This window comes from Clinocottus analis, unplaced genomic scaffold (genome assembly GCF_023055335.1).
Source record: "Clinocottus analis isolate CAN_PGR_092001 unplaced genomic scaffold, fCliAna1.0.p SCAF_27, whole genome shotgun sequence".
Lineage (NCBI taxonomy): Eukaryota > Metazoa > Chordata > Actinopteri > Perciformes > Cottidae > Clinocottus > Clinocottus analis.
Genome location: NW_027176009.1, coordinates 162,263 through 175,326, shown reverse-complemented (window position 1 = coordinate 175,326; position 13,064 = coordinate 162,263). Strand labels below are relative to the sequence as shown.

Here is a 13,064-nt window from a genome sequence, read left to right as displayed (position 1 = left end):
AAGGGGTTTAGCACTGCCGGACACAGGTGCTGCACTTTAAATCTCTCCAGACGGCGTAGTTTAGACCTGGGTGTCTTACGGCTCTATCAGTCCGGCCCGCGTGAAGTCTTTAAAAAATGGAAAATGAATAAATAAGATGCGCGCTATAAAGGGCACTGCTTTTACTTTGTAGGCGATTTATGTACGTGTGTGCGCGTTTCCGTAGCCTCACCGACCGGCAGTGTTGACAACTTGCCGACTTGAGCCTGACGTGAAAGCACGTATTGTTTTGTAGTTTCTGTTCTCAAGAGCCGCTCCTCCTCACAAAGCGCTCACGAGCGGTCAGTCTATCGGCAGGCTTGCACTGCAGGCTCGAGCGGATCCGCGTACAGATTGAACACTAATCGCGCATGCGCAAAGCTCCTGACCCCGCGGTCCGATCCACTATGGGAGAGCACTTTACGTCGAGATCACTTTTGGATCTTTACTCTTCTCTCAAAGAGGAGAACCTTCTTCGCATCAGAAGATGTTCAGTGCACTTGTTCAAGACAACACAGACTCGACATTTCTCACTGAGGATCAATTGCTGGTCATTAACATACATCTTTAAGGTCAGCAACAAACTGAACATGGTCAAAAAAAGGAGTGGTTTGTCCTTCACATGGACCCTCACTACTGAACACACTGTTTTATGTTGTTCTCTGATAAAAAAAAAACAAATGTTTTTTTCTGGTAAAAAAAAAAAAAAGATTGCTGTTGCTGAAAACTTGCTGTTGTTCCAGAGGACCTGTTATATTGTTCTGATAACATTACTTTAAAATAAAAGCATGCAATACACTAGTTTTAACTTCATTATTCAATTTACCGCATAATGCCATGAAACCCGATTAGTCGCAGAAAAATCATGCGATTAATCAGTTACATTTTTTAAACTTTGTCCAACCCTAAAAATGAGCTTTTCATACTATATACCCTTTTATTTGCTTCCAACATGTCCACGTTCATTTTTAAAGATATTGCATCTTCTTCCGCTTTTGTGAAACAGTTGTGCCGTCCTCTGTTCTGTCCAGGGTATCACCACAGCCTCCCTTCCTCCCCCTACACCTCCACGGCTGGACCTGACAGTCAGAGGTTACCGCCATCCGGCACGCTCTCCTCCGAATACCTGAACCAGGGCGGCCCCACCAAGGTCCTCCTCGTCATCTGCAACACAGCAGGATCTGGCCCGCAGGCCGTCAGGTGAGCTGCAGGCTGACGGAGTTTCCAGTTGTTCTTAGTTAAGCCGTACAAGGCATCAGGTTTTGGGGGGTTGTCCGTCCATTCTCGTCAGCGCATGTCACAGGAATGTCTTGCGGGAATGAATGTCTTCATATTTGTCCCAAACTGATTCAAATGTGGTGGTCAAAAGTCACTCAACACATTTTTGGGCCAAAACTCAAGAATTGGTATGCTAAATATGGCAATTTCACACAAATGTCTCGTGGGAAGAAAAGAGGAAGTGATGACATTTTGGACTAAGATAAACGGCAATTGGATTTCACTGCCTTGAACTTGCATTCTCATAACGGGCCATCAGGGGGCGACTCCTTTGGTTGCAAATAGAAGTATGGTTGTATAGAAGTCGATGAGAAAATGACTCTCGTTCTCACTTTATTTAATCCTTCAATCTCTAGTTTCATGTCTTCTTCAATACAGCATGATGGTCCATTTAGAGACAAACATAAAGCAGAGTAGAGTGCTTTAGGTCTTACAACTTTAACCATTTCATGGTAGGTTTCCAGTTAATGAAAGTTAATTCTCACCTTTTTGGTCGCATTAAAATGTCTGTGAGTGCTCGGCTGTACTTAGCTTCACTCTTTCGTGTAACTTTTGGTTGCAATAAAAAACAAGCTGACGACCAACAAAATGTCAAACTAAAAGCTCTAAGACGGCCGTCCACAAAGCGATGGGTAACGTCACTGTGACACGTCCACTTCCTATACACAGTCCATGGCAGAGGCAGTACCGCCTCATATTGACCTGACATCACGCACACAGCTGTGGAGTTTAGGCTTTATATTATATACTGTGTGTTTTTTCAACACACAGTAGCAGAGTCAATTAACTTATATCTTTGAGACAGCTGTAGCGACATATTTTCTACTGCTCCACTGGGTCTACAGTCTTAAATAGAATACCTTATTCCTTTTAACTTTCATCATCCAATGCGGCCTCGATGTCAACATCCAACTTGTGTTTCGACCTCGACCTGTACGTGTATTGCATGAAGGCCTCAGACGGGGCTGGTTTTATTGAGCTTGTGCAGCTTGAGCTTCCGTTCAGTTGACAGCCTGGGAAAGCCAAGACTGATTCTGAAATTGAAGCACTTAACCTGTGAAAGGTGGGTTTCATTGGTCGCCATATGTTTCCCTAACAAGGGTGCGCAGGTTTATTAAGTGGCGGCTCGGCCCCTCCAATGCATCTGATGTACAGCAGCAACACGGTAAAGGCAAACAAACAGAGGCAGCAGCTGTGATCCAGCTGCAGCTGAATGGCTGCTTCATGTTTACCGCCCACAGGTGAGTCGCGTTGTACTGCGTAGAGATAAATGTCCCACAGGGGCTGAATTCAGGCTTTGTAAATCAGAAAAGAAACACTCTGATCATGTCTACTTCCTCAGCAGTGAAGTTGAACCGGAGGCAACATCACAAATATAGAAAAGCATCCACACTCTTATAAGACAACACAATTTTGTAGTCCGGGTGGAAGTGATTCATGCTGCCAAACCAAGTGGATGCATGATTTGCTACTTCAGTGTCGAGTATAAACATAAAAAAAATACACAGCAAGCAATGTTTAGTTATTCCTAACAAGACTTTCATTTTGCATTTGAGAGGGAAATAATTGTTCGCTGTGGTTTCCGCTGCTGGAGGCATTTCACGCTGAGGTTAAATTGCAGTAAATGTAAGTGATTGCAGAAAATGTAAGTGAAGGGTTCATGAAAAAAATATTTTTTCTTTGAACGCATTAGAAGACGCTGTGTGCTTCTTAAAACAGAGCGTCATTCTTATGGCAGGGTTCATTTGACCCGAGGTGGACTGTGTCCATCAGAGGGCCTCGTGGAGATTGAAGTAGCAACAGTAATCCTCGGATACCGCGGGGCTTTGAAAAAATCCCTGTCACTGTTATTAGTGCCCTGAGATCCTAAGGATGGCTCAGTTTCCCTCACAGATCAATACACCTGCTGTCACCCGGTTTCAGTCATCACGACCGACAACAGGCGCTCCTCTGAAAGGCCTGATAAATGTCAGAATGTGACATTTGAGGACTCATTTGTCAGCATGACAGACACTGTGTGTGTGTGTGTGTGTGTGTGTGTGTGTGTGTGTGTGTGTGTGTGTGTGTGTGTGTGTGTGTGTGCGTGTGTGTGGGAGTAAGCACCGTGGCTGCAGGGATTCGCTCCAATCCGAAAGAGTACGACTTAGAGTCAGCGCTCGCAAAGGCGTTTGGAGGGCAGCGAGGTCAGGCGAGTTAGGTTCTTTGATTACCGACTTGGAAAACTATTTTATTTATTTGCTCTCATCAGACGCTTTAGCTCTTAGGTTTCCCTAAACTAAAACTTATCTTGCCAAACTCTTGTGAGTATTATGCGGAGAAGCAACAAACAACAGCCCCACAATCCACAACCTCCATAATGGCTGTCACATTGAAGCAACGTCTCTCTAAAACACTCTAAAGGAATTGGGATTTATTGCTTGGATGTTGTTCCTTCTGCTGCGTTAGTTTAAGCTCGGTGTACCTCCGGCAATGAACTGGCATTTGGGTGTGTTTAGCGCACGTGCGTGAACCTCGGGACTTTCATCTTCAGCCGTGTATGACTAACTAACCTGTGAGAGATCCTGAAGTACTTAGCAAACGCACAACTGCGTCTACCATTAACCTCCAGCTGCTGCGCAGTCAGCCTCCAGTAAGACACAGAGAACCCATTACGAGGCATGGACGCAGTGATGATGTACAGACTGGTTTCTCCCATTTATTTGGCCCCTGACGCACATAATGTCCCTTCTCGCTGTCAGTTCTGGAGCCTTGATGCACTTGACGCCTGACAGCTCAACAGATGTGACGACGGCACGATTTTACACCGGAACAAATTGAAAAAAATGTATGTTTTTCAGTGTGGAAGATGTTCAGATTTGACCAATCTTTGTCATTCTCTCTCTCTCTCTCTCTCTCTCTCTCTCTCTCTCTCTCTCTCTCTCTCTCTCTCTCTCTCTCTCTCTCTTTCTCTCTTTCTTTTCCTTTCCTTTCCTTCCCTCCTCAGGTTTGGGCCTCCATTCCTCATGCGCGAGGACAGGAGTGTCTCCTGGGACCAGCTGCAGCAGAGCATCCTCAGCAAGCTCTATTATCTGATGCTGAATGGATCCCAGGCTCAGGTAATGCTCTCTCTCCATCATCCACTCTATTTCTCTGCCCTCGACTCCAGTGCAGCAAATTAAAATAGCAGCACAGGGCCGAGAGTCTTTAAAAGTTTAATCAATTTTCATCCTGGTTGGGTTCTGTGTTTGGATTAAATAGTTCTCATTGTCTGTGTACAAATGTCGGAGTCACATATCAAGCTCAAGAAATACCAGAAAACAAGTTTTCTGTGACTACAATATTGTGTTGGCTAATAATTTATTACCTACTTTAGTTCTCTTTTTTTATATCTCAATAAGTACTCAGTCGTCACACCTGGTCAATGCAATTCAAACGTGATGTCCTGGAGTTCATTCTGCTCTTCCGATCTCCAGACACTGCCAGTATTGAATGAACTCACTGATCAAACGCAAAAGAGGACACCCCAGGACACACACACACACTTATTCCAAGCCTTTTATGAGAGCGTAATAATGGTTTAACGTGCTGAGCGTATGTTTAATTATGTCACCGCCCACTCCGAATCCAATAACACAAATCCGCCTCTTTACCGCTGTAAAAGAAGCTCTATGTTTCCGACTGGTGAGAGGAGATAGAAGGCATATTTAAATTGCCTTGTACTGTTTTAAAAATGTGTACAATTTCTGCCGCATTCCTGAATATTCACCCGGTTTCGCACCGCGAAGCCACAAGCCGATCTCCAACTTCAGGCCACGAGCCCTAAAACACGCTTTTTCCACTCGGGCAATCGCTCTGTCCCTGCCGCCGGCCCTCAAGTTGCCATGGGCGACACCACGGTGACGGCAGTATTTGAGGTGGCCTTATCCACAGCAAGCAGCTTTTCAAACTTCATCAGACAAGAACTAAGGCGCAGGAGAGAAGAGAAACGTCACCTTGTTATTTACTGATCCACATCTCGGATTCTAAGTCGCCTCCTCCAAGCTTGCGTGGACAGATACGAGCTCGTTGAACATTTTTTTCCTAATCGACACAATCAGCAGGGCCTTTTGGTTGTAGATTGAGCGGATATTTTCTGCTGAAAAGGCCATTAATAGCCAAAGGGAGCAGGGCTTCAACGTTTTTGCTGATTCTGTTCTCATTCCTGAAAGGGAAACAAATTGTTATAACTGCATTTCAGGCGCTTACAATAAACAACAGTGTTTTTGTTCTCCATTGCCTTTAATGGGCAGACAGTGAACCAGAACTTTGGTTCAGATAAGATACTCCTTTATTTGTCCCACAGCAGGGTGTTTGTAGTAATTCTCACTGCTTCTTTTTCTTTATTTATGCAATGTTTTGGTGCCACCCACAGGTTTATTCAGTGAAATACAACTTTCCTGTCGAGAATGAAAAAAAGGAAACATGTGATGTTCCTGCCTTGTATGCCGGTAGAATACATATCCGCACACGTGAACCTGTGCAGAAAACACTTCATTTTCAGCTTTCGGCCTGAAGGGCCTTTATCGGAGCATAAAAGGCTCAGCTGGAACGGCGGGTTTAGGATCAAACAAATCACTTTCCAATCAGACTGACTTGCATGTCAGAAAGCCCCGCTCCTCCTTGCCAACTCTGACGGAAAAGAGAGGAGAATATTAAAAGTGCTAATGCACCGGGTTGTAAGCTGAGGCCCGTGGGTGGGCTGTGCCAAATTTCCGGGCTGGTGGAAATGTTTCAAAATTAAATGAGTTGGTAATGTGTTGGAAAACTTCCGTACAGGCTTCTTTTGTACATTGCCACTTTAAGAAGTGAACAAGTTTTAGCTTCACCAGAATGTTCACCCATGACATGACAGAGGACGCTTTTATAAATTGAAAAGCTTTTTTTATTATAACAGAAGGGAAATGACTTTTAACCTATGTTAAAGTATTTTTTCCTCTTAAGTTTCAAAAGCCTAAATCCTCTTACAGACATTTTCGTAATTCAGTTTTCTACCTTTAATCCTTTTCATAGGGAAACCAATCAAACTGTTATATTACAGGTCATAGACTCTATGACATGGGTGTCAAACTCGTTTTAGTGAAGGGGCCACATGCTGCCCATTTTGATCTCAAGTGGGCCGGACCAGTAAAATTACAGCATAATAACACATAATTAACAAATATGTTTCTTCATGTCTAAATCATTGGTGAAGGTTTTTAGATAATAAACTGTATTTTAAGGTCTTTCAACAATTACCTAGAAACATAAAGACCAAAAATTCAGACATCGTCCCTCTGTTTATCTGCCTGCGCTCTCTCTCCTCTGCAGATTCCCTCGCTTTGTGACACGTTTGTGACGCCACTTTTATGACGTGATCCATGTTTAACGACTTCCAAAACAATAATATCAGTGCTCACATCAATTGCGACTGTGGATCAGAGGTGTGCATCTCCGTCTTATAAGCAGAGGATCAGAGGTTTGAATCTCAGCTCTGCTAAGCTTAGTCTTTTTTTTTTTTTTTTTTTGATTGAACGCCCTGGCGGGCCGGACTGGACCCCCTGTCGGGCCAGATCCGGCCTGCGGGCCGTATATTTGACACCCCTGCTCTATGACCTGTAATATAACAGTTTGATTTAGACATATGTCATAGAGTACACCAAGCTTTTTCACTCTCTTTTTTTATTTTCTTGAATATATCATATTTATCAAATCATATTTTCACTTTGCACGAGGTGTAGAAATATTCATTACAGTCATCTGAGTCCTTGAGGGTTATGTTATTGATGAGGAGTTATGGATCAACTGTTGCAGGTGGAAATACATACTGAGCTTGAAATTCTTTCAAAAATATTCTGTCTTCTGATGTTAAAATATCCCATAAAAAGTACCTCTGTTATTTCCGTGTATAGATTTTGCAACACGCTCATATTCTCATGGCCACTTTTTGATCTTGCTAGTTTGTACTGATTCCTCACAGAGTAGTGCAAACTTTTGCTTCAATGAACAGTGTGTGCATTTAGAGGGATCTAATAGCAGAATATGAGAGTGTTGCAAAATCTATACATGGAAATAACAGAGGTACTTTTTATGGGATATTTTAACATCAGAAGACAGAATATTTTGAAAGTGGACTATGTTATTAATAAATATGTTTTGGGCAGAATTGAGTTTTTGAGTTTTTTTATTCAGAATTGTGTTTTCTTTCCTTCGAAAGAGCCGCTCATATGGACGTGCACAAGGGTCAGCTATGTTGCCATGTTTTTACGGTGGCCCAGAGCAGACAAACCATATGCTGCCTGGAGTCAGTCAGTCACATTGAAGATTACTTCTAAAGATGAAGGCTTTGCGTATTCAGATTCTCACTAACTCAAAACACCCCTGGGTTTAGTTCGGGGTCTCCAAATCACTCAAATTCCTCACTGGTGTTGAGGGCTCTCATTCCATGCAGATCACAGATTATCTCCTCGAAGCTTTCCGATCCTTAGCTCTCCGAAGTTCATTCCAAAAGTGTACCGAACTCTGATGTAGATACTCATTACCTTAAGAGCGTAGCTCTTCAGCGTTATACTCCAATAGAAAGAAAACGCTCGTCCAGGCCCTTAAGTCTGAAGGGAGAAAATATTCCTCTTTCATTTGCTGCTCTAATAACCAACTAATGTATTTATTTAAATGCATGGCTGGGCTCTAACGCTGGTCCGTTTCAAATGAACGCATTAGCAGCCTAAATCAGCCCTCTCGCCTTAATACGTTTTCTCTATTCCAGGAACAAGGAGGCGGCAGGAATAGTTGCGTGACATATATATATATATATATATATATATATATATATATATATATATATATATATATATATAAATCAGGGCTGTGGAGTGATGTTCTATGTAAATCCTGCAGGATTCGGGCGTTGTTTGATTTATGCAGCACTCAGATGTTGTCCAAATGCTAAAAAAGGTTTGTACAGGTGTTATGTAACTCTAAAGTCCTTATCCAAGTCCATTAGGTCCATTCAAAAGGCTTTAACCCCATTACCCATGATGCTATACTTGTTTCTTTCCGTTCCTTTAGAGAACTCCTCTTCATGCTTAACTGTAGACAGAAACATACAAATAAAAAACTACAGAGTACATGTTTCGTTAAGGCCGTAATTCACTATTATAACATTGAAAATCATTATTCATACAATATAATGTAATATTATCAATAATATTACATTTGTATTATGTAAATCACAACATATGTTTGTTTAACAAGTACAAATGAAGAGGGCCATGATTGAGTGATGTATATATCATACACATAGTCCTGTCTCTCGGCATGAAATACAGCAAATTAGTGCTGAATGCAAGATAATGCTGTTATTGATATAATAAATGACACCAGGAGCTGTTGGCACTTCAAAACATGCCAGGATGATAACGTTTGAATTGAATGTGGCCTACATTCAACAATAAAAACACAAGTAAGGTCACGATGAACAAAGTCTTTAAGAGCTGAACAATTCATCATCTCAGATAACGACAACTTGTAAAAACAAAAGGAACACTTCCCTATGATCTGCCGTCAGAACGTTGCAGTGACATTTCTCACATCGGTGCCTCTTTGTCCCTCTTAAACATGATTGTGGCTGCAGAGGGCCACCGTGCTGCAGGATGTGTTATCCAGACTCGTCTGTCCGATGTGAAAGACAGTTGTAATCACACATATTTAGTACGCTATAAATCTGTCACACAACAACTGCATCAGTCCTGGAAAAATGATCTCCAGAAAAGAGTGGGATGTTGCCTGTGTTTTAAAACTGTTATAGGATTGGTTTAAAGCAGGGGTGTTCAACTAATGTTCAACGAGGTCCAGTTTGAGAAAATGTCGTCATGCAAAGGTCCGGTACGTCACAACAATGTCCAACTTGCGCTATGATTTAGTCCCATGTGTATTATAGTAGCAAGCAGTTCTTTCAACATCTGTATGAAGTCAACAACTGACTGTTAAATCAAATAAAGAAAAAATAATAATATCTGAACAATATTTATTATCAGTTTTCAAATTTAACAGGATGAATTATAAATAGTCTAATAAAAAATAAATATTCTTCTCTCATTGCAATTAAAATACGGGCTTGATTTAACAATGTAAAAAAAACCATTACTTTTTACAAATTTAAATGTAACTTAATTGTCTTTGCCTTGTAGCTTTAAAATTCAGTTAATTCCGGTGTCTCGTGATGTCAATCAAAAAAGCCAGGACATTATATTATGTGTGTGAGGGACTATATCTGATATATATATCGGTTATTAAACCACTTGGTTTAGCTTTCTAGTATCTGTTTACATTATTGTTAAACAGTGAATAAATGTGTCAGGATTCTTATCATAATGGCTCTTAGGTTCTTGCTTGTGTTATGCTTTGTCTTGTAGCAAAGCTTCACATTGAGCTTTTAATATTGTCTGAACACATGAGACATACAAGTTTTTAACTGCCTTTTAAGCAGAATGAACATAGAAGACTCTGGTTAAGGCTCTTGTTAAAGACTCTGGTTAAAGACTCTGGTGAAAGACTCTGGTTAAATAAAGACTCTGGTTAAGACTCTGGTGAAAGACTCTGGTTAAATAAAGACTCTGGTTAAGACTCTGGTTAAAGACTCTTGTTAAAGACTCTGGTTAAGACTCTTGTTAAAGACTCTGGTTAAGACTCTTGTTAAAGACTCTGGTTAAGACTCTTGTTAAAGACTCTGGTTAAAGACTCTTGTTAAAGACTCTGGTTAAGACTCTTGTTAAAGACTCTGGTTAAGACTCTTGTTAAAGACTCTTGTTAAAGACTCTGGTTATAGTCTCTGGTTAAATAAAGACTCTGGTTAAAGACTTTGGTCTCGCTGTTCACGTTTTCTTTTTTGGAGAACGCCATGTGAAGTAACTTCTCTCACTCGCAAACCTTATCGAATGTTCCACCTCTCGTCACTCTCTCACTCAAGCCGCGGCACTACGCATATTTGATTGGCCGAGTAGCATCCCGTGACGTGATTTACATGCATGTGATTGGTCAAGGTGTTTCCTGGTCGCCGGTTCAAATATTAGCGCTCTGTCAACTTTTAATAATTCTCAACTCTCCATCGGTCATAGGTCCACGGGGACGGATACAACAGCGTCTGTTAGTGACCTGTTAGTGACCCGTGGTTTTAAATACTTACTCACTTACTTACTTAGCCTTTTCCCTCCATGCCTCCACAGTGAACTGTGATTTATAAAAATGAAGTTAATTGTTGATGAAATGAACAGCAGCAATATATGAACATCCGTCAAACTTTTCATCCTCAGTTCAAAGTAACAAATTGACGTACAGGCGGTCATTTCGGGGATGAAGCGTTCTTTCAAGAATGGAAATAAAAAAAATAAATAAATGTCTTGATTCGTTGACAGTCATGAAGTCGTACCGGACTGCTCGCCACCATTCATCACCATGCCGCTTGTGCAACGAGGAGCTCTTCGTGGACTCAGTTGTATTAATGTGTGTTTTTATCTCCTCTGCAGAATGCTGGAGTGCTGTTTAAGATCAGAGTGGTGGGAGGATCGACCGCCAACAGCTACCTGTCCCCACAGGACAGCAGGCCGCTGTACCACCCGGCTGTCGACAGGTTGGTCACACACACACACACACACACACACACACACACACACACACACACACACACACACTTTGCACAAACAGTTGTTTGCTAGCTGCCTTTGGAAGTATTTCAAAGCAAGTAGACAGATCATTCAATTTAAGGCTGAGGAAAGGAAAGGACGGGCTTATTACCGTCCTGTGACGCACTTTATCCGTCATGGCGTTCGATTCATTGATCGCTCTCCAGATGTATGTTGAGTTTCAACAAAAGTATTAAACAACCTTAAAAAAGATGATTTCCAACCCTGCATTTAAAAACATTAATAGACATGACTGCATAAACCTATATATTCAAAACCCATGACGGACAGGTTTTTGTGTGCATTAAACAAAAAGCTGCGATTTCTTTCAGAAGCAAATGGCCCTAAAAAAGATTAAGGGAAAGAAAGAGTGTAATGAGTTGACACTGTCTTTATTTCCTGAGTGATAAAGAGCATGCAGCTGGAGGGTTCGGTATAAGCGTCTGCTGCTGTTCCACTGAGCTAAACTGAACATCAGCCCTCCATGAAAGAGCTCGGAAATGAGATCTTCCAGATTCGACTAGTTGTCCAATACCATTTATCACGCAACACCTGCAGAAAGATGCTCTCATTCACCGTTCGTACTCATCCTGCTGAGTCGTGTGGAACGAACAGTTGGCTCCCCGTGACATCTCGCCTCACACACCCAGGCCACGCCCCTAGATCCTCACAGGACGCCGATTGGGCCGAAACACAAACGGATCATTTAAAGCCCGACAAGATGGGTTTTTGTGCTATATGGGAGAATCTAGCTGCTTTGCGGATAAAGATTTCAGCGCCCCTCCCTTAATAGGCCTTTTCAAAACTGCCCTAGAAAACACAGCCAGAACAACACAACACACAAACAATGACAAAATACCCATCGACCGTCAGTCTGCCGACGGAAAAGCGTCTGAGGGTCAGAGACTTTATTTCTGGGGTTCAGGGAAAGCCAGTAAATGTCTGGTCCGAGGGGTGTTGTGTTAATAAAGGTGAAGTAAGATGAAAAGACCAAACAAACATTCCAAGATAGCCGTAGGGTTATTGTCAGCAGTTTTTTTTTTCATCCAGAGTCGGGACACAGGAGTTGCCGTTGAGTTAGATACTATTTTCACCTCTCTTGAATGTGTTCACCTGTACCAGAATACAGATGCTTTGCAAAAAATAATCAAAATAAATTGAATTTTGACGAAACGTTTCTGCCTGTGCTCCGCGTGTTCTGGGAACTCAAACAAAAGCAAACAGCCCTGCGTGTTCGCCGAATGTTAAATCTGTCTCGGCCTTGTATCAGCGCCGTTTTACCTCCCCCACCGAGATCAAAGCTGTAAAGGAAAGTCCTGCGTGACACCAAACAGGTGTGGAAAACGTGTACTTTTCAGTAAATCTTCACTTAGATGCAAAGAATGACTTGATGAGCCCCAGTTGTCCCCAGTTGTTCTTTACCTGAATATTTAAGTTCATTACGGCACAAATATGATATCGGAGAAGGTCTTGGTGAAGCTTGTGTGCATTGACACAGTCATGGAACATCTACAAGGTCCTCGTCTTATCTAAATCTCCCAACACCTGAAAGCTCTCAAAATACCCAAAACTATGAAACAAAAACCAAATCATACGTTTCTTCATGTTGAATAAAATAAATATACATGACAACGGCTCAGCATCAGACTTTGCATATTTATGCGTAATGTGAAGTCAGGGTGTCTGTGCAATATGGCCCCATTTTTAATGTGTGCGTGAGTGTGTGTGTGTGTGTGTGTGGGTGTATGTGTGTGTGTGTGTGTGTATCAAGGTGAAATCAAATGAAAAGCACAAACAAACATTTAAGGATTTTAAGACAGCCTTGAGCAGTTCTGTCGATCGCTAAAGGACATAGATTTCAGCCTTCCTCAGTTACCGTCATAACGTTGGTAATATATTTTGACTTCTTTACTAATTTCCCTCCGGAGATCAATATGGTATTCATGATGATCTGTATTATTTTAATTAGATATGGAGATCATTTTTGTTGTCTTTTAGTTTTATCTGCGTCCTAATTGTTGTGTGACGTCTTTGTAAGTCGACTTTACAGGAAAGAACTCTAAATGCCGAGTGTTGTTCCATTGTACTTCTTCT

General features: G+C 41.7%; 1 protein-coding gene across 1 annotated transcript in view; it reads left to right on the top strand.

Moving 5' to 3' along the window:
• Positions 1-13,064, top strand: part of usp43a (ubiquitin specific peptidase 43a) — a 103,756-nt gene that overhangs the window by 67,255 nt on the left and 23,437 nt on the right. Inside the window, exons 7-9 of the mRNA XM_068592487.1 lie at positions 1,050-1,218; positions 4,280-4,391; positions 10,815-10,918. Coding sequence (XP_068448588.1) covers positions 1,050-1,218; positions 4,280-4,391; positions 10,815-10,918 — 385 coding nt within the window. The remainder of the gene's footprint in view (positions 1-1,049; positions 1,219-4,279; positions 4,392-10,814; positions 10,919-13,064) is intronic.